This window comes from Borostomias antarcticus (assembly GCF_949987555.1).
Source record: "Borostomias antarcticus genome assembly, chromosome: 9".
In the NCBI taxonomy this organism is placed as follows: domain Eukaryota; kingdom Metazoa; phylum Chordata; class Actinopteri; order Stomiiformes; family Stomiidae; genus Borostomias; species Borostomias antarcticus.
The window spans coordinates 15468703-15491202 of record NC_140242.1 but is presented as its reverse complement, the minus strand read 5'-3'; the positions used below and the strand labels follow the sequence as shown (position 1 = coordinate 15491202).

General features: G+C 43.6%; 1 protein-coding gene across 1 annotated transcript in view; it reads right to left on the bottom strand.

Annotated features, from left to right (window-relative positions):
* The window catches only part of snx7 (sorting nexin 7), a 35287-nt gene extending 17159 nt beyond the window's left edge, over positions 1 to 18128 (bottom strand). The window contains exons 1-7 of the mRNA XM_084443722.1: positions 18001 to 18128; positions 15566 to 15742; positions 15038 to 15148; positions 5733 to 5897; positions 3828 to 4026; positions 3432 to 3631; positions 2603 to 2689 (exon numbers count right to left, since the gene is read on the bottom strand). Coding sequence (XP_084299848.1) covers positions 2603 to 2689; positions 3432 to 3631; positions 3828 to 4026; positions 5733 to 5897; positions 15038 to 15148; positions 15566 to 15742; positions 18001 to 18117 — 1056 coding nt within the window. The 5' untranslated portion in view covers positions 18118 to 18128. The remainder of the gene's footprint in view (positions 1 to 2602; positions 2690 to 3431; positions 3632 to 3827; positions 4027 to 5732; positions 5898 to 15037; positions 15149 to 15565; positions 15743 to 18000) is intronic.
* Between the last annotated feature and the right edge of the window lie 4372 nt (positions 18129 to 22500).

The following is a 22500-nucleotide window of genomic DNA, read 5'->3' as shown; positions in this document are numbered from 1 at the left end:
CATGATACACACAGGATCGGCCAACACCAGGAAGGAATGCTTGTGTCAGCAGCACAGGAATGTACTACAGTATCATAAACATGCCTTTATTACACAGGGAGTCTTAACCAGGCGGAATAACAGGAAGTCCTAAGGGCTTTTTAAGTGACACGCCTGGTTTTGGTGCTCGAGAATTATATATACCTACTCGTGCACTTGCATGAACGTGCAGTAGCATAGCCTACACTTTTGATTGTCCCGGTTGTCCCTGGTCACTTGGCTGTAGGCTCGATAGCAGACCCGATAAGTTCCGACCTTATTGATTAACGGGGTCTTGAGAAATTTGGAACCGGGTCCTTTTGGACCCCGGTTTTGATCCCCATCCCTATTGAAGACAGTAACATATAATCAGGCAACTGGTAAAGGACGCGTTGCCGTGACAACTGCTGGGGTCATGTATCAGTCCAGTACAGTCATTGGCAGGTTGACAGAGTCTGATCTCTCTACTCTGCGGCCAGTAGTTGGCAGGTAGAGTCGGACATCTGCTTTGGTCAGGGCGCTACGCTAGGAGACTCCACCCTTCCATCCTACCCTATAGACCGTTAACAATAGCACAATGGTAACCAATACCACCATGGCCGTTATGTAACAGATATGCGGCATTCAGTACTCCGGTTACACTTCCTCGTGGGTCATGGCCCCTAACAGCAGCATGAGTTTGTGTGACACACAGGCGCTTTCATGAACACATACAGTGGACAGTACAGACAAATCCAACATTCAATCAATGCCGCTCAATTTCTAAGCAAAACAAGAGATGGGTGCTTCTTAGTCTAGGCTTCATCCAGGGCTGAGAGGCTACAGATGAAAGCCCCAGGAGACTGAAGTTACCACAGGACTGCGTTCACTCTTTTACAATGTACAAAAAACAACAACAACAACAGCAGTCTGCATCTTGATATGGCCTCTCCCCTGCCAAGCCCACACGGGCAGACGTACTAAGCGGTCTGAATATGAAGGCGTCTCACACCTGGTCAGGTTAAGCAGAAGCTCTTCCCCTCAGGGGTCAGTATTTGTATTGATTAATGGCGCAGTCTGAGCTAGGCTACAATACAACAGCGTTGGCATGTCCTCCACTAGAGCTGCCGTGTGGAGCTGACAGAGAGACACCTGGTTCTGTGGAGCTGACATAGAGACAACTGAGACACCTGGTTCTGGATGGGCTGCCTTAACGGTAACTGAGAACCTGAGGATGACCCAGGATCGTTAGAGGAGCTTTGTTCTCTCCAGATGGCCTCAGGGGAACGTCTCAACCACGGTTTAGACAGAACAGGGAGAAGCGCGACTGCTAAGCACACACACTCACCCTCTTTTACTTGTCGATGCCGAGTACCGGTACAAGTACTTTTAATAATACTGTAATTTTTAATTACCACAATCAGGCCAGGAATGTCAATTGCTAAGTAGCAACTAGCTACAAACCAGCCAAGTGTAATATCGGATTCTAACTATGCTAGCTAGATAGTAAGCTTGTAGCTAGGTTAGGGCTGTCAACCTACACAGGTTTGATTCAGTGAAGCACTCAAACATAATCTAACAATGCTGTTAATGTGGTAAACGTTAGCTAGATAGCTAGCTAGCTTAATTTAGGCTATATACAGTAAACGTTATCTTGCACCTTTTATCACTCCAACAAAAATAAGGCCAAGATATTCATCTAAGAAGCATTTTTCTCAATTCCCAATCAGAAGAGACATCTCTCTGTCTCTCTGTCACTCTCGGAGCACGGAGCCGGTGCTGCGCCACACAACCACGCGCCAGGCAGAGACCCGCTCTGAGAGACCAAGCGAACGAGACAGTCTTTTTCTGTAAGGGAGGAAACACCAGCAATCTTTTCAATCATGCTGATTCCATTGCTGAAATCCACGTTCTGTACCGCTTTTGCGAGTAACTCAGTGTGTTATGATGACGTTGGTATCGGTTTGGAGTATCGGGACATTCTTACGAGTACGAGCACATCAGTGCCGTATTGGCCCTATCGGTGGATCCCTAACACACACACACACACACACACACACACACACGTGCGCGCACACACACACACATGTGCACACAAACACACAAACACACAAACACCACACACACATACACACCCACACACACACACACACACACACACACACACACACACACACATACACACAACACACACACACACACACACACACACACACTCCTTCTGATGAAGGTTCCTGTTCACTAAGATATTAGGCTGCCTCCGATGACATTTGAAGCGAGTCGTCAATAGATGTGAGAATTTCATTACTCTGTGATTAGCCAGGTCCCGGCAGTGAATCGATATTTAAACCCCCGACTTCCTGAAGTGCGTGAAAAAGCTCAAAAGGGACTTCCTGCAAGAGCGGCAGATATTTAGATAATCCTCAGAGTCTAGCCATTTCCAATATGGCCAGTGTCCTCCTCGGGCTTAATACCACTCTCTCGGAAATGAAAGCAGAGGCTAGCTGCTCACACATGCCTTCATTACTCTTAATCTCTGAGAAATTGCCTGGAAGAAGCGGCTTTGGGAGTCTTTGGGGGGTTGAAGAGTCTATAATGTACTTACTGCATCTCTGTCCACTTTCTTGGTGGCCAAAGACTCGTTCTTTGCCTCAAACTCAGCTTGGATGTTGTCTCTTCTCCTCAGTACGTTCTGGGGAGGAGAGAGAGAAGACACACATGCACACACACGCACACAGCTGTCATTGTGGAGGCTTTTTAATGAAACGTCAACAGCTGCTATTGAGGCAGGTCTGTCCTCGCCAGGCATGCTGGGTACTCAACCAGCCGCCAGCGAGGTCTGGAGGGGACAGGACGAGCTGAGAGAGTCAGGCAGAGACACAACATCCTGTTCTAGTCTGCTTCATTCACAAAAACAAACCCAGAGCGAGAACGCAAATCAGAGCAATGGCCTTGTGGTCACATTAGGGTTAATCTAACAGGGATTAGATATGATGTGGTCTCGCATTTCCAGACCTATCTCCACACTTCGCTTACGCTGTGCCAGCGCTGGAGAAAGGTCTGGCTGGACTCATTACCATTTGGAGATAAGGGGGGGAGAACATATTTCTTTAAACCAATTGCAATCATCTTGGGTGGAGCGTTTGCTAGGTTGTTATTGTTTCACGTAGTCTGGATTGAATCTGATTGGGCTGGGATAATCTTCCGTCGCCAATGATTGGCCAGTAATAAACTAATGACAAGGCTTAACCCCAAAACCTACATCCGGTGAGTCAGACTAATCTAACCCTTACCCTGATCTGTAGGCTCCACCTTACCCACCGAAAAGACACATTTCGGGTTTCATTGGTCATGTGACCTATCAGAATCTGGTGTCAGGGCTTGTGTATGAGGCAGTGGGGGATTGGGGGGGGTTCCAGCTATGCTGTCTTTACCTTGAGGCCCTCGGCACACAGGACGTACTCATGCAGCGTGGGCACTAGGACCTGGGAGAGGTGGTCCACCTGCTCCTCCGTCTCCTTCCAGCAGCGTTCCAAGCAGCCGGCCACGCCCTTCAGAGGCTCCACTAGCTCCTCCTCAGAGTTGGACCAGAGAGTGTAGGCGGGGCCGTACTCTCTCAGCTCCTCCAGGTACTCTGGAACACAGGGAGATTCCCAATCTCTTCCCTATTTCCATATTCACCCCCTGTCTCTCTCTGCTTTTCTTGTGTGTGTGTGTGTGTGTGTGTGTGTGTGTGTGTGTGTGTGTGTGTCTGTGTGTGTGTGCATGCATGTGTTTGTGTGTGTGTGTAAGTGTGTGTGTGTGTGTGTGTGTGTGTGTGTACTGCCTACCCTTCTGTTCCTTGATGATCCTCTGTGTGACCTTGTCCAGGTTGAAGATCTTCTGGCTGAAGGACTCCACGTAGTCCTGCATGGCTGTGAACTCCTCTGGACGGTTCTTCACCCCCCTGACGGAGTTGGCCACTGCCCGCACCGTCTCCCCCATCCTGCTAAGGAACCCGGGACCCTGCTTCTTATGGGACGTCAGCTCCTGTGGGGGGACAACCAAAGGTCAACGCTATCAGAAGGTCAGTTTATTAAATAAACTAACCCTAAACCCATATTAAATAAACTAACCCTAGCCTGTGTCTGTGCCTGTGTCTGTGTAACCTATCTGTCTTGGAATGCCCAGGGTGGGATTAGAACACGGGTCTCCCGTTAATGAGGTGGACGCGCTGACAGTTACGCCAGTAGGAGGGACTGTCAGCGCTCCTTTGAGGAGTGGGTTTTACCAGCTACGCCACGTTTCACTCGATTACATCTGCCCAGGGTGCTGAAGAAAGGGTCAGTTTACAAACTCCACATCTTCATCTAAACCTATCAGGTTAGTAGTGCCAGGCACCACACTCCTACAGCTTTACACAACACCTCAAATATCCATCTGTCTTTGTGCACTGTAGCAAGTGAGACCTAATGAAAACAACATGAAATAAATGTAGTAGTCAGATGGCACAGAAGAACAGAATACAACACGGCCAAACAGCGGCAGTAAAAGCAACACACGCGCTCTCCTATAATGTTGTGTTGTTAATGCTGTAACCCTAATCCTCTTCAGACATTGTAGTAGATGACCTGTTCCTGTTTCTGGACACAGTGGCACAAGGGGAACATTCATTCCTTCAAAGCCCGGGCCTCAGGCCGGCTAGGCTCACTCGGGCGAATCAGATTTGCTACCAGCTAAGAGCATCACTACACCGCGCAGCGTGTGTGCTACTAGAGAAGGTGACAGCAAACCCTGAGACACGTTGTACAGACGTAACCGTACCTTATTCTGACTAATAACAACAACAGTACAAGTTGCCTTAGGGCGGCTTCTGTCCATGTAGGTGAGTGTTTGTTCTAGGCGCAGTGTGACTGCCTTTCATTTGCTCTGTGTGTGTGTGTGCGTGATCCTTCTACATGACTGTCTTATAAAGCCTGAGGGGGCCTGGTGGGGATGGTGAGAGTTACACACGTTATTGTCTGGAGTCCACCGGGCATGGGAACGGCTGTGAGGCCGGTAGTGAACTCTCCTAGCTACAGCGCAGGCTCAACCTCCAGGTGGCAGCACTGTGTGAAATACTTCCTTCTCCTTCGAAAAAAAAGTATTCAACACTCAGCACATCCTGTTTGTTTTCACATGTCCATGTTACCGTCTGCAAACGATCCGCTCTCCGACAACATCTCTCCTCTCTGACTACGGTCTCTCCTCTCTGACTACGTCTCTCCTCTCTGACCACGGTCTCTCCTCTCTGACTGTCTCTCCTCTCTGACTACGTCTCTGCTCTCTGACTGACTACGTCTCTCCTGTATGACCACGGTCTCTCCTCTCTGACCACGTCTCTCTTCTCTGACTATGTCTCTCCTCTCTGACTATGTCTCTGCTCTCTGACTAGTGTCTTTCCTCTCTAACTATGTCTCTCCTCTCTGACTACGTCTCTCCTCTCTGATTCCATTTCTCCTCTCTGACTACGCTCTCTCCTCTCTGACTACGTCTCTCCTCTCTCACTACCTCTCTCCTCTGACTATGTCTCTCCTCTCTGACCACGTCTCTCCTTTCTGACCACGGTCTCTCCTCTCTGACTGACTATGTCTCTCCTATCTGACTACGTCTCTCCTATCTGACTACGTCTCTCCTCTCTGATTATGGTCTCTCCTCTCATTCACCAGCCAGCTGCCTGGCGGAACCCTCCAGCACTGGAATAGTGTTGGTCTCACCCAGGCCTGGGCGGTGAGGAAGACCTTGAAGTGGTCATTGCAGGAGAGGATGGGGTGGTCAGCCAGGCGGTTGAGGAATTTGTGGAGGGCCTTCCTCCTGGTCTGGATGAAGTCGTCGTTGAATCGCTCCACCATGCCCTTCATCACAAACTTCTCTGGGAGAGGCTGCAGAGAGACGGCAGGGAGATGTCAGTGTGTAGCAGAGGTGGTTCGGTGACCAGGCCTGCGCGCTGACTGAGGCACCGGCCTGAGACTCAAGGCCCTGGCTCCCTTATGATCCACCTTTTACATACATCCACATACACCACACACACTATGCACACACACACACACACACACCATATACATACACACACACCATATACTGTACAGTACACATACACCCACACCATATGTGTGGTGTATACACATGCACACCATATACAGTGGGAAGCTTCTAGCACTTATCAGTGCTGCGGCATTTCACCATTACAGTATTTCACAGGGAAATCCTGTGGGAAATCCTGTGGGATTCCAGCCGGGTGTTATTTCATTTCAGTGATGCACCACCGCCAGATGGCGTCTTTGAGCAGATTTAGCAGGCTTGGATCACAGTGTATTTCTCCTTTTGTCTATGAATGATCATTGCATCATTAAATTTCCCACATCCTATGAGGCCATGATACACAGCATTAGATGAGTACCCTCTTCTCAAACTCATCTTTGTTCTCCTTCTGGATGTAATTGAATAAAGACAAACGTATGTATCTACCAATTCAACATTGGGTAACACTGTTCAATAGCCTAGCTCAGTTGGTATGGAGCAAGCCTCCGATATGAGCCTACCTCAATGAACTTGCAATTTTCCATTTTTGCATTTTGTTCAATGCCATTAAATGTAATGTAAAAACATTATTTTCCCAAGTTGTCTTATGGTACTATTTCTGGGGCCTATTCCGAATAGCCTTCTGAGATATTTGGCAAACGGACACATTTTCACATGACACAGCCACATATCACTAGCCTACCCTATAGCAAAATATATATAGATTTTGTAAAGGCCTCGTCTATGTGTCATATGTCCCATAATATAAATGGGTATTTTCCAATTGTTTGTAATTATCTGGTTAAACCAGTTGTTGGTGTAAGAGTAATTCCACATTCATTTTTATATTTTGAGCCAGCTACTTGTTAGACAGCCTTACAAGTATTTCTAGAAATATCGCTTTGCGGATGTGTGCCTCCGCCAAAAGTCAGGTTGCTCTAAACATGACCTTTGACCACCAAAATCTAATCAGTTAATCCATGAGTGCAACTGGACATTCTGGCCAAATGTGAACAAATTCAGTCTTCTTGAGAATCGCTAGTTGTGCTTCCATAGAGCGAGGGCTTGTTGTGGTTTTCACATGCCTCTGTAATATGATCTTTAGAAACGTCTTTAGAAACGTCTTTAGAAACGGAATAAAGCTTCCCCACTTGCTCCAGCACGCATGCGCAGCGCGCAGACTGGCTATTGTATAAAATACATTTTTTAGAAGCTGCATTCTCGGTGCCCTGTCCGCTGCCATTACTGTACATGGATATACTTGGCTCGTGCTGGATTTTAAATTTCTTCTACAGGCCTCCGAATTACACCAAAGTTATCTCGGTGAGTCAAACGTCTTATAATATGCCGTAAATAAGGTCCAGGTTGTCGAAAAAGCTAGTCATCATGCTAGACAGGTCAGTGAAGGCTGTTTTGATGTCCCAAAGCCCAAAACAAATCAACTTAAAAATGCAGTAATATACAGAGCCGCCAGTCAGTGGAATTCCTTACCTACTAACATTAAACATATCAAGGGTAAATATCGATTTAAAAAATCACTGAAACAGATGCTATTGAGTGAATCCACACAACAGGAATGATATTAGCTCCATGGCTTTGTTTGTTGTGCTTCAATTCAGTAGTCTGTGTTGATTATCTCCTTCATGTAATGTTTAGTTTTAAAACAAATTTTCAACTAAGTTCCTGCAATGGATTTTGACTTTTTACTGAGTAGTTGGTGATGTTTGTATGTATGTGTATTGTAATGTTGTATATATTTCCTGTTTTGGATTTTGACTTTTTACTGTGTAGTTTAGGATGGTTGTAGGTTTATACTGTATGCTTGTATGTGTATGTATCCATGTTTGTATGTATGTTTGTATGCATGTGTATTGTAATGTTGTATATTTTATGTGGACCCCAGTTAGACTAGCGATCACTGTTGTGTCCGAATAAAGAATAAAGAATGAAGAATAAAGAATGTAGGCTATATTTATTATTAGGGTTCCTACGGCATTAAGTAAGAAAAAATGGTTAATCCATCGATGGGGATCGTTCTTTTCAATAAAAGTTTTGGCCCAGGGCCTATCAGGCTCTCAGCCAATGAAAACGACGGACTTGTGGACAAAAAATGGACGGACTTGTGGACAAACTTGACATAATTACCTCAATTATGGAAGTTATTGTATAGTTAAACGCAATTTATTAAGCCTCTAGACTATCCTATAGGTCTATTCTCACTAATTCACGTATATCATACTTTTTACAGTTTTTCAAGTGAGCCCATAGCTAGCAACGAGCCAGGGCACGCGCGCCAATGTTTTTGACACAGAACTCTGTACTGCACAAAATAGAAATATTTTAACCTGTACTAGTCAGATACATGCCACGGAAGCCAGGAATAGGGCTAAACATGAAATTCAGTGTACTTATCCTTTAACAGCGCTGTCATCAGCATAATACCAGTGAGGGTTATTAAGAAGGAAAAATCAAACGGATCCTGTTTAACAATCAATATATTTTTTAAACTTTTCTTTAGACTTTCATGAACAAACTTATCTCCTATTTTCCGCTGCCGACTGTGATGCGTAGGCTACGTTTCATCACATCTCGGCTGGATTACTGTAACGCACTTTATATTGGAGTCAGCCAGGCCAGTCTTGAACGTCTCCAGATGGTTCAGAATGCTGCTGCCCGTCTTTTAACTGGTACACGAAAGAGGGAGCACATAACACCAATTTTGGCCTCTCTCCACTGGCTGCCTGTGCACTTTAAGAGTTCATTTTAAGATTATTTTATTTGTTTTTAAATCTTTAAATGGTCTCGCCCAGTCCTACCTCTCTGAGCTGCTCCATCCTCATGCTCCTGCCCAGTGCCTCCGGTCAGCTGACCAGCTGCTCCTGGAGGTACTGAGGTGAAAGCGGAAGCTCAGGGGGGGAGCCTTTTCAGTCTCTGCTCCCAAGCTATGGAACGACCTACCCCTGCACATTCGATAGGCTTCATCACTGTCCATTTTTAAAACTAGTCTTAAAACCCATTTTTATTCCTTGGCTTTCAACCTGGCATGAGACCTTGCTCCTGTTTCAATTGCCCTACTGTCTTTTATGGTTTTGTTTTGTTTTGTTTTATTGCTTGTTACCATTTGTATTTATGTATTTATGATTACTCACGTACAGCACTTTGTTGCAGCCGTGGTTGTTTTTAAAGCTCTCTATAAATAAAGTTGAGTTTAGTTGAGTTTGATCAATATCACTGAATCTGAGTATAGGCTAGAATCACTATGGGTTTTGACATGTAAAGCAAAAGCCTATCTTATTCTTTCAGCCTCAACCCTGTGAGCCTTACAAGGGACGCCTAAATAAAGCATTTGTATCATGATCATCTAGGTAATAAAGCAAATAAAAATAAACACGCATAACAGTGGTTGGGGGCCACGCAGCTATGGCTGAATAAATTGATTTATTCAATTTGACCCCACCCCCCACACAACACGTCTAGCAACCCCCACTCCATCCAGTTTGAATATGAATGATCTTTAAGCATTGAGGGCGAACATATTTACCCTACACTCCCTTAAACCCAAATTTGATTTCTCCATATGTGTAATAGGCCCCAGAAATAGAATAGTAAACCACAAGACAACTGTTTGGAAAATAATTTATTTTGCCTACTGTCATTACTCTCACTCAAGCAAAGGAGAACAGAAAATAAACCACTTTCGCTGAAGCTGGGACCTCTAGATAAAAAATAGTGACTTTAATAGGCTGCGTAAATTAAGCCTTTTAGAGCTTTTTGAGATTTCAGTATTCTATGCGAATACTCAGACTCATGCTAAGACCATACATCCCTCCCATATCCTACAATTATACATGCATGAATCGCCGTTAAAGCATTTTAGTCAGAATTTCCATAATGGATTTTTGCCTAAGAGAGGTTCACGGATTGATTCCCACGATGGAGTGGAAACATAAGCTGTCACCATTACACGTGGGAGCGCACTTTGTTATATTCAATAATCTTCAGTCCAAATGTTCCAATATATAGCCTAATCTTTAATCAGTTCGTTTTAAGTCCGTAATCCATTCCCTCACGTTATAGCTCCCATATTATGACGAGACTTGAATTTGACGAGACATATTGAATGGGTGTATGTCAGTAATCCTGATGCATAAGTGTTTTTTTACGAATACGCCAACTGTCTGTCCATGTCCCACATGTTGTCACTGTAACATCACCATCAAGAGATCAAGACATCTAAACCTCACCGCAGACATGGGCAAACATGATTTAGGATAGCTAATAGGCCTACAAATGTTTTTGCAAAAGAACCCCTCAAATATGTTCTAGGCTACAGGGAATTGCCAATATTCTGAAATCAGATCTTTGAACAAGGAATTGGTTTGTTTGTGTGTGAGTAATTAATCAAAATAGGAATTGGATATGGAGTTTGGATTACTGGAAACAATGAAAAGAGAAACTTAAGGAAGATCCATGGTGAACCAAGCAGGCCTTAGGCCAGGGATGTCCAGAGGCAATGCTGGTCGATCTCCAGCCATTCAAAAGAAAAGCCATTTAAAAAATGGTCTGAAGTGTGTTGGTGTGCGAAGGACACCCCCATTTTCCAAATGAGCAGCTTTAGCCTCCTGCTACTTTGTAGCTTAGGCTACCAGTTTTGACAGTGACAGTTTTGTACCGCAGATCAGCTGGTATAGATTAGTATTAAATGTGGTCTTATTTCATCACGTTAAGGCCTATAACACAACACGATTGGACTTCCACTCCATACACATATACTCCATACACACACACCATATACACATACACACACCATATACACACTCCATATACACATACACACACTCCATATACACATACACACTATATACACATACACACACTCCATATACAGATGTGGGAACATAAGAATGTAACTTGACCCGCGGTATTCTAACAGGCGCTTTACGTCATTCCGCACCACCGCTCGCCTGCCCATAGGGGCGCAGTAATACCACGCATTGACCCATTGCTGGCTCGCACATTAGATTAGCCTACCGTTCTCAAACTCCTTGTTGTCTGTCTGGTTGTAATTTAATTATTACGAACAAAGCCTATCTATTTATAGTTTCTATCTCTGTAGCCTAAATGTCGCCGGGTCTATATCTGTTAACTGTCGGGACAAGTAGAAGTTTAATACATTAGGCTGAGTGTTCTCATATGGAACATGGCATCAGGACGAGTAAGATGGCTAACGGAGATGACCAGAGATGTGTTTGAAATGGTTCACTCACTCCCTCCCTATTACCATGGATGTATTGAGTGCGACTCATAGTGAACTACATGGGGAATGATTTAACAGTTTTGGGACACTACATGGAATATAACTGCGTAAGAACTTTACAACGATGATTCCTGTAGCTATTTTGATGCTATAAGTTCAACTTCTGTTTCTCGGGCAGGAACGGAGACGAACTCGCATTAGCAGCAAAGCAGCTAGAGGAATGATCGCGCGGTCTCTTTAGCCCTGAGACCATCAGGCAGGCAGCAGGAGGTCGTTGAAGGCTTTATATATTATTATGATAGTATGTCTAATAATACATTCGTTGAAAGTACACAGGCTGATCTACTATACGGAATTGGACCGAGGAGTGTTCTCATATGGAACTAGGCTGCGCGCCCGCCCGCGACAAGAGCTGAATTGTAGTCAGCTTGCCCCGCTGCGCGCAGGACGCGTGCGTCCCCCGCTGATCCGAGCAGAACGCAGGCGGAATGTCGCTCCCCGTCTGAAACGGCCTCGACTCCTGGAATCCCAAGGTCTTTCATATTGAAATTATCTTGATGGTCTCGGGAGTTGAGACGTGTTAAGGGAGTGCATCAGTCGTGAGCCTTGACAGTAGGCTACCAGCCTGCGCTGCGCTCAGAACAAAGTTGGATGAATGGATGGACTTTTTGGAATCCTGGAAAATGTTTATTGCGCTCTAAAATCATGAAAGCATAAATGTAAAAATGCAGCAACAGAAGTAGTCTAGATGAGATGGTGGTTTAAATGAATGGCAACACATAAATTCAATGGCCGGTCATGGCAAAGCACCCGCTAACGCAGGCTACCCCCCTCCCACGATCCAGGAAACCGGTTCATCCAGTTTATTTGAATATAAAAGAATTTGGGGGGGGGGGGGGGGGGTTACAATAGTCTAGTCCAGGTTCGCTGGAGGACCTGTATTTTCAGTGTTTGCTGGTAGCGGACTGCATCGATCAATGCAATGACTCTCCATGTTTTCCAGTTTTACCCTTTTCATCAATAAAACATCATTTTTACAACCATGTCTCATTGATTGTGAAGGCATTTAGAGCTGCCGGTCTATTAGCCTACATTCGGACTCAGAGGATGACATAACTGTTTATTGAGAAACAATTGGCTATATAAAGAAATACCACAATGCATGTAGTCTAGATATATTACATTATGGTTATACACTTTATGGTAGACTGCCCTCTCGCTCGCTAAGCAGGCTACATTGTGGCTGTTTTGTTCATCGCCTATAGGCTACACATTAGAAAAATGTTTTTTTTTATATAGACCTAGAAGGAATCAGAATATGTGGAAATTTAACTTTAGCCTATTTTAATACAATTCAAATTCTGCTTAGAGGGAATTATTTTCAACGGACATTATGACCTGAGCATAATTAATAATTATCTAAGTTAATATAGGCCTATGAGAACGCAACGCTTTTTACGGTAGGCTAGGCCTATGCGTCTTGTGATTGTACTGTAGCCTAGGCTACAACTTAAGGCTTGCCCTATTGAATTCATTTTATAGCCTACTAGGCTACTCATTATTATCGAATTATCTAGTTGATATATGAATAAAACAATAAGCCGTTTTAATGGCTATGGGCTACTAGTTGTAGCTATATGATGCGCTCTGCTCTTACGCACGGTTGAGGCGGCAGCTCAAATACACAGCCAACTGGAGATGTCGCGTCTGGGGAGGCTCTGTGTCTCTCCACCAGTCCCCAGCGAGTCCAAGTTCCCTCAATGAATAATACTTAGGCCTATTTATAATAGCCTACATAGCGCGAAATTGTTCATATAATATTCGTTCACAAGACCATTTCAATAATCGCATTATTACAATTATCGGTTGATGTCTCACTGTCAAACCTGCCGCTATGCACAAGATAGTTAATGTCCGGATATGATTGGCAATGAGTGATCTTTACTCATGGCGACTATTTCAATTTTGTATGGATCCACACCTCCGATCAAGCTTATTTTTTCTTTGTATCGTGCTGAAGCCATATAGCCTACTGCGCTCAGACTTGGCTACATAATGCCCCGTCTTCAAATTTACTTCCGGGGTTTACGAGTAGCCTACCAGTTGAATGCGTTCCAGAAACAAAACGCAAAACCCCCACGTTCACCATATCTTTACTAACAAATATATTTACAATACTGTTATTTTGCGCATTTGACCTAACAGCCACCACGTCTTGACCCGACGTCAGTTACCGAGATAGATAGGCTACTGTAGGCCTAGATATAGGTGTTAGTAATAATTAAATTACATCGAGGTGGATAAAACATGTGTTTGAGAACAAGGTAATAATAACAATTAAACGTTATTTGTATAGCCCCTTTCATACAGATACCTTCAGCTCAAAGTGCTTTACAACAGAGCATTTAAATTAAAGAATGTGAAATTTAATGATGCTTCATTCGTAGACTATAGGAGAAAAACACTGAGCCCAGCCTGCTAAATCTACTCAAAGACGCCACCTGGCGGTGGTGCATCACTAAAACGAAATAACACCCGTCTGAAATCCCACGAGATTTCCAACGGGATTTCCCTGCCAAATACCGCGACGTGAAATGCTGCAGCAAGTTACATTCTTATGTTCCCACATCTGTACAGTACACATACACATACCATATACAGATACAGCTCGCATACACATTGCACTCTGCACACTCTCTGTATACTGTTTATAAAATGTGGTTTAACCTGATCCTGTTAGCTGTTTCTAATTATGATGTTGACCCCTGAATGTGGCTGTCGGCCGCAGTTTCTGTAAGAAACTGTGTCTCCCTTCGCATAGACAAAAATCCCATGAGATAAAGATGACATTCCATGGTTGGTACATTCTGTGGACAACAGCAATTGTTGTGGTTAGAGATACTGAGAGATAGAGAGACCTGGGCACTGAACCATCAGCCGGTTATCTTGCTACAAGACCATAAGCCACAGGAGAGACCAGACCAGTCCAGACCAGTCTGATGGGGGAAGGGGGGGGGGGGGTGGAACGCCCCCGAACCATAAGAACCTTGTTCAAGCTCAGATGATTTGATTTGGGCCAGACAGCCATACAGACCGGCAAGCTGACATTAGACTAGATGCCATCGTCTTTTGTATGCTATAAACCTCCTGTAATAAACAGCTTTTGATTGTCGTGTTTTTGATCCCGTGTTGGAGAGACTAATTTTTTGGGAAACATCAGAACGAAGGGACACTGGACTGTGTGGTATTGTGTGAGATTGGGGGCCATCTTTTATTGAAATCAAAACAACGCAGAGCTGAATAAGGACAATAATAAAAGACAACGAAAGTCAACAACAGTGACTGCACTACTTTTTGTATATTGTTTTTTCTTAGCTTATCCTTTTTTGCACACACATTTTCTACTTGCTCTTTGCACTGTCTTGTCTTTGCACTGCCCTGTCTCGTCCTGCACCCTGACGAATGTTGTCTCAATGTACACCACAACTGAAAGCAAATTCCTAGTATGTTGAAACTCCATATATGGCATGGCAATAAAACAAATTCTGATTCTGATTTATTTTTATTTTTTGCCATTTTAGGAAGCCTAAAAACTGAACTTGAACTTAAGCCGGGATGGTTTTAAGAAGTTAAAGAACTCAATGTAATTGTTCCATGACTGCCGGTTTATATAGCTTTGAAAAATGTCCTCCTTAAATCTCCTTACTGCCTAAACAGAGTTGATCTCCGAGGTGAGTGACCTACGTGAAGGATGAGTGTGGGGTGGGCCTCCTCCAACTTGCCCCGGAGCCAGAAGAAGTCTTGGTAACGGCGGCGGACCTCGTACTCGCTGGCGTCAAACTCACTACGGCTGGTCTGAGGAAGGGGGCATGGCCACAGACATCAACACAGCACCAGACACAGAAACAGAGAGAGAGGCAGACGCACAGAGAGAGAGAGAGAGAGAGAGAGAGAGAAAGAGAGAGCGAGACAGTGAGCAAGAGAGAGAGAGAGAGAGAGGACATGCACATTCTTCTTCTTCCCATGGTCCAAGGTTGTCACACACTCACATGCGCGCACACACACACACACACGCTTGTATCAATGCAAACACATGACATCACACACAAACATTTGCACTTGTATAAACACAAATGCAAACCCCCCCCCCACACACACATGCACAGAAACGCATGCACACACACAAACGCACGCACACACCCACACGCACGCACGCACACAAAAGCAAGCACACACACACGTACACACACACAGACACACACACACACACACCTTGGTCAGGACTCTGTAGGTGATGAAGGTCTCCACGGCTGTCACATGGCTCTCTGGGTTGTCCACGGTGATGAAGATGTCTTTGGCGTTGGCCTCTTCCTCTTCAAACTTGTACTGGTTGACCATGGAGTCTGGGGAGGTCTGAGAGGAGGGCACGCCATCCATCAGACTGGCGTCCTAGACACAGACACGGCGTGGGGGCAGGGTTAGCTCAGTGTGTGAACTGGACTCATCCCCAGACCGCCGGTTTCACTCATTAAGTGAAATATAAGCGCAGTGGTCAGTCAGTAGGTTTGAACCTTAGGCGGAAGAGTGGGAGTGTTATTATGTTTCTATACATGCCATCTTGTGATGGTGTGACAGCTATGTGTTCATAACTTTTAGAGTGCTGCTTTAAGTCATGGGGATGATGGCTTCACAACATGAACTTTCAGTGATTGCTTGATGATGGATAGGCTATCTTTCTTTTCCTGTGGAATGTGTTTTTGTTGTTGTGTCTGATCAAGGACCACTGAGCTGTCAGCATGCCAACAGATCAGTCATATACTGTACCATACCACAGCAGACATCCAACTTTTATGGTCAGTATAGTCCCAAAGAGCATAACATGCTCCTACTGTATAGCCATCACATTCAAATTGTAGACAGCCCATGCACTAAACTCATGCAAACAACTTAAGCCAGCATGAACTGATGTGCCCTTGTTCGTCCGGGCAGGGCACGCGTTTGTCATTGTGCTTTCATGAGGGCTTGCTGCAACAACAGTGGAGCAGAGGAGCCCAGTCAGCAAAGTGACGAGGTCCACAACGCTCCCCGTGACCACATAACAATAGGGGCCAGGCACTAAGCAACCTGCAACAATATCATCTCAGAGCGACCTGCAACAATATTAACATCTCAGAGCAACCTGTAACAACATTAACATCTCAGAGCAACCTGTAACAACATTAACATCTCAGAGCAACCTGTAACAACATTAACATCTCAGAGCAACCTGTAACAACATTAACATCTCAGAGCACAATGTAACGACCATATCCGTGTATACACATGCAACGGGAGTCGCCGTCTTTCATGTTGTACGAGAGGAAACATGCGGAACTGACCATTACTTGGCAAACTAACACGACACCCACATGGGAAAATGTTAACGAGTTCTGACTGTGAAAACCAACGACCGTCTAGAGCAGGGGTCTGCCACCTGCGGCTCTTTAGCCCCTCTACAGTGGCTCACTGGCTTTGACAAAGATTATATGGAAATGAATAACTATATTACTATTAAATACATGTATTTATTACTAAAATAAATGGTCATGTTGGCATTCAAGTTAGCTAACTAGCTAGATAGCAGCTAGCCTAATGAGACCATCCTGATGTTGTGAGCTCACATTCTGTTTCTTTCGCAAATTAGTCTGGATACTCTCCATAAAGATCCGTTTGTGCCAGATCAGAAAACGATCTCGCCAATCGGCGTTGGTTGTGAGGAATTTGAAATACAAACAGGCAGGGTGGGTTTAAGTGTGACGGCAGTGAGGAACAGTTGAAGTTAGCGCGTGATAGATGGTGATACACAGATGGTTCATCCAATCACCTGCCACGTAATTTTGAAAGTGTCTGCCCTTTTCCAAGCAATACCAAAGGAGATTTCCCAGATGATTATGCAAAGCAAACTATCTGGCGCGTCAGGTTAGATAGCAGCAGACTGCATAGAAATTCACCAGAATGCAGGAAATGTTTGGTGTTTGGTGCTCAAAATTCCCCCCAGACACCCCTGCCCCCCTTTATATGTCCCCCCTGGGTACATATACCACCACGCCTGAAAATACATCTAAGGGGAAGCATTACCTTCATTTTAAGCTCAAATATGTTTTGCGGCTCCAGTCAGATAGCTTTTCATTGTTTGGCCAAAATGGCTCTTTTGATAGTAAAGTTTGCCGACCCCTAGAGTTATTATTCGGATGTGTTCAGAGCCTTCATTGGTTCCAGACATGAGGCAGAGAGGCAGCAGTGTTGATTCTCGTTTGGTGAAGTTAGGCTACTGTAGGCATTCATAAAACAGCTGCATCAAAAATGTTACAGGCTTCAGCAGTCCGGACATGCATGACAACCAGCTGATCATTTGAACTTTGATACCCTCGATTAGCCTACCAGACTCAGTTTTTGAGAAACTTCATTGTTCTCTCCACTGATATAGATTGATTTCAGAGATGCGGTTATAAGCTACTTTTACTGCACTGTTTATAACACATTGGAGTTGTTTAGACGTGAATAGACAGAGGCAGGTCAACCTTACTAGAACTTCAAACGATAACTCAAAACAAGAGACATTCTTCGAGCACTGTCAAAACTTTCCACGTAGCAATAACGGCATCAGCGACTCAGCTACAACAGCATTGACTCCGTTCTAACTTTTCAATCGACTTTTTTTTTTTTACCTTGCTGAAAACTTCTAAGTCATCGTCTTCGTCAAGATCTAACATCTGTCCCGATATGTCGGCAGGTATTGTTTGAGGGTGGGAGACAATAGTCGGTTCGCCGATAGCAGCACTCATAGTTGTCAAGATTTGGGTGTGCGGACCTCAGGACCGCAGGACCATCAGACACAAAACACTCAACTTCTAAGCTGAGGTTCACTGCGCATCCACACTGCGCAATAGCGGAAGCATTGCGTTGCCAGGGACGTTGAGAACATAACTCCATGGTTGAGAAGGACGAGTAGGGTGTATCTGTGGGAAGGACTGGGTGCTACCATAATGCCATACCATAATATCATACCATATTATCATATAATAAATAATATCATAATACAATACCATAAATAATACCATGATACCATACCATAATACCATAACATAAAAAATACCATATAATACCATAATACCATACCATAAATAACACCATAATACCATACCATAATACTGTAATACCATACCATAATACCATACCATACACCCATGGAACCATACCATAATACCATACCATACCATTATACTATACCATACCATACCATACCATATTATAATATAGTATGTGCAGTTACCTGCTATTAAACCATAGGCTATATAGGCCACTATTGAAGGGAATGTCTTCCACATAAGCCTACCGTTGTGACCAGACAGTTCCTAAATGTATTCCTACAAACCAGTAGTACTGTAGCAGTAGCAGAAGAAACATCATTTTCAAGTAAAATCTGCAGCTGGACAGTTTGAGCTTCTGTAGAGGCCTATGCTATGTGGCCTATCTATAGCAATTTGTGGACACGTAACGATAGGTTATGTATAGGATGGAGTGACCTTTTTGAGGACTTGAACAATATAGATACTAGCCTATCCTTACTATAAAAGCAAAAGAAAAGTGTTCAACCAGAAGATGTCACTGTTGCCCAGAGTATGGTCTGTGTGTGAGGCTCTGTAGACTAGTAGACTGTGTGTGAGGCTCTGTAGACTGGTAGACTGTGTGTGAGGCTCTGTAGACCGGTAGACTGTGTGTGAGGCTCTGTAGACCGGTAGACTGTGTGTGAGGCTCTGTAGACTGGTAGACTGTGTGTGAGGCTCTGTAGACCGGTAGACTGTGTGTGAGGCTCTGTAGACTGGTAGACTGTGTGTGAGGCTCTGTAGACCGGTAGACTGTGTGTGAGGCTCTGTAGACTGGTAGACTGTGTGTGCGGCTCTGTAGACTGGTAGGGCCTGCAGGCTGGAGATTGTTGCTACTGCTGCACTGGATGCTGGGCAAAACCAGCTTTAATTAGACACTTTTAGAATTAGAAAAAAAAAAGGCAACAGAAATTATTTGATTGATTCAAAAATAACCTAGACATGATTTGATGAATATATGCTGAGTTGATTTGTTATTAATGTTGATAATCATTTAGTTTAGGCTAGATGCCTCAATGTACGGAGAACAAATTATGGGGTGATACATGTGCATGTAGGTAAGGGCTCACTCAGATACGAAGAATGCATACAGTATCTGTTTCCTTATTTTGGGAGCAGTCAGTCTGCGTGGTACTGTACCTGCCATGGGGACACGAACAGCCTCATTATGTATGGCTAGCGTCAACCTGGCTGTGCAGAACAGCATCTAGTCATTCATTTGTATTCTTCAGTGCTTTGATTGTGAGCACAGTGATTTCTGCCAGCACCCTTCCATGGGGCTACTGAGAAAAAAGAATAAAGCTATTCAAACATATCCCATCAGAATGTTTCTAAAAAGCACAGAATGATAATGCGTTTGCTGACGATGTCCCCATATCTGCATGCAGGAAGTCCTTGAAATGCTGATATTACCATATCCTTTTCCTTCGACAAACCAGAGAAGGCCGCATTCGTCAGCTATTCAGATTAGAGAGCTTTATAATGACTCGACAAAGGTCACGGTTTGTGTGTGTGGAAGTGCAGAGCGGCAAAGCACAGAATGCCAAGAAAGGTCACTTGCTACCACAATCATATTATCTGCCATTTCATATAAATTTGTCTTTCTGATTGATTTAAAGCTCACGTTGAGACCGTGTGCTGTTTCATTTCCATGACAAAGAATGCCTGTCTTTTAGAAATGATCTCATGCTGGCTAAGAAAATCTGTTCATATAAACCTGTACAGATACATTTTTATTATTACATATAGATTTTTTGTTATTTTCAGAGATGGTGTGTTTGACTGAAATGGGTGACTTGTGTAAATACATTACCTCTGAGATAAGAGGTACAGGACTGCTGTGGCTCAGAAGGTAGAACAGGTCATCCAGCGACCGCAGGGTCGGCGGTTCAAATCCCTGCTCCTCCTGTCCACATGTCAAAGTGTCCGTGGGCAAGACACTGAACCACAAATTGCTCCCAATGAGCAGGCTAGCACCTTGCATAACAGCTGCTGCCATTGGTGTGTGAATGTGTGTGTGAGAGGCCATTGTAAAGTGTTTTGGTTAGAAGCGCTACATAAGTGCACTCCATTTTACCATAAGAGTTCAGTGTACAATGCCAAAAAGGACCACGGCAAAAAGTCCAATGCCAACAAGGACCTACGCCAGCAACAGAGTGGTGTTCAATGATAATCTGGGATCCGGGAGGGGGGGGCTGGGAGATGGCAGCAACTACAGGAAGTGAAAAAAGGGAAAAACTACAGGGAAAACATACAACTTGACTGTTCTTGCTTCTTCTGGTTTTGCATTGCTACTTTTTCGGATCACCTCTGTCAAGGTTCCCAGCGAGCTGAGGTGAGGTTACGTGAAAACACTGCAGACTACTGATTGGTCAGATAGAATCATTCACTCATTTGGTGACATGAGACATCAAGTATTGTTTTTTTATCCACTGGATTATGACTCGATCAGGTGGCAAGACTCAAAGCTCCATACCTCACCTGACGTGTCATGCTTTTAGGGTGCAATCCTCATTAGGGTGGAGCCTCGCGAGGGCGCATAACCTCCAGGACGAAGTGATATCCGGATACCAGACCGCGAGGTTGCACTCGTTGGTGGAATGCAATTTCAGTCACGCGTCTGAAGATAATCATGGAAATTGAAATGTAGGCTATCCTCTATGTTGTTTCAAGTAAGCACCTATATGTCTGTTCCCTGAGGAAGTACAGACGTTCCTCTGTTTGGCGTGGTGTGTGTCGCGTCGGAGATGACGTCACAGCGGTTTCAAATGGCGTTGCTCTGACGACCAGTGGTACTGCAGTGGAAAATTAAGTGAAGAAAAAAACAAACAAAAACAAACAAACAAACAAAAAACAAAGTGAGTAGAGTGGAGTGAAGCTGAAGTTCAGAAGTCGATTCTCTGAATTCGGTGCACATTGGGTTGTCTGGGTTTTGAAAAAAATACCACAAATAATTGTGTTTCTGAACATTGCATCTGATAAAGGACTTTTTAAACCTCTGAGAAAATACTTTTCCCCACCTTCCCCAAACATTATTAGGCATTTCTTTGTCACCTAAGTTGTTTTGAATTCAACCCCGTAACGGACAACTTGATCCCTGTGTGAATATAATTCTAAAACATATTCAAACTAATTCTTGCAGAATATTGTAAATCATCTGTCCCTTGTTTAAAATAACTTATTATAAGTAGATTTTATTTTATTTTAAATATTAATAATTTGACTGTCAAGTAGGATATGGCAACTTTATGTAAAAACGGTCTTCATATATTATGAAAATATGCATTAACTTTAAAATCTGATTAGGCTTTCATATATTTTCTGGTTGTCCTCTACATTCTACATACAGTTCAACAAACATTTATTTAATGTTTCTTATTATTATCCAAAAATGTATGAAAAACTATCAAATAACAGGGTTGAACTCACTGTAACAGGGTTGAAGTGACAATCAATATTTCAATTCTGTATGGATTTATTTGCCTAAGAAATTAATGACTTAATTTACATTTAAACATTTACATTTAACATTTAATCAAATTGAAATTGATTTTACTGAATTCATTAAAACAGACAAGAGGAAAAAACTGACTAAGCTATAGTATTTACATATTATGAATAGTATTTACATAGTAATTAATTGTAACTACTATGTAATAAATGCATTCATTACTATGTAATTACACAGTAGTTAAAAACACTTAATGTAAAGTGTTACCCAGTTCACATAAATCTTTCCAACTGAATTGACTTAAAGTCGCACTGAAATGAAAAAAGCATTCTGTCCCATTTTGGTTCACAGAATTGGTCATAGTGTTCACCGATGTATGCCAAAAAATTTACAAAATTCTACTTTTGTTGTAATCTTATATCAAAGTATATAATTTCTTACTTCCTGGAAAACGGTAGGTCACGTGCAATGACGACAACAGGTACCTTAGATTTTAGGCCAATAATCTCACGACATCCACCCGTCAATCAACGCTATCCTTCTATCGAATCTGTCTAAAGTTCTTAAAACACGTCCACTTGTCAATGTTCCAATCAAGTTCCTCTAAACAT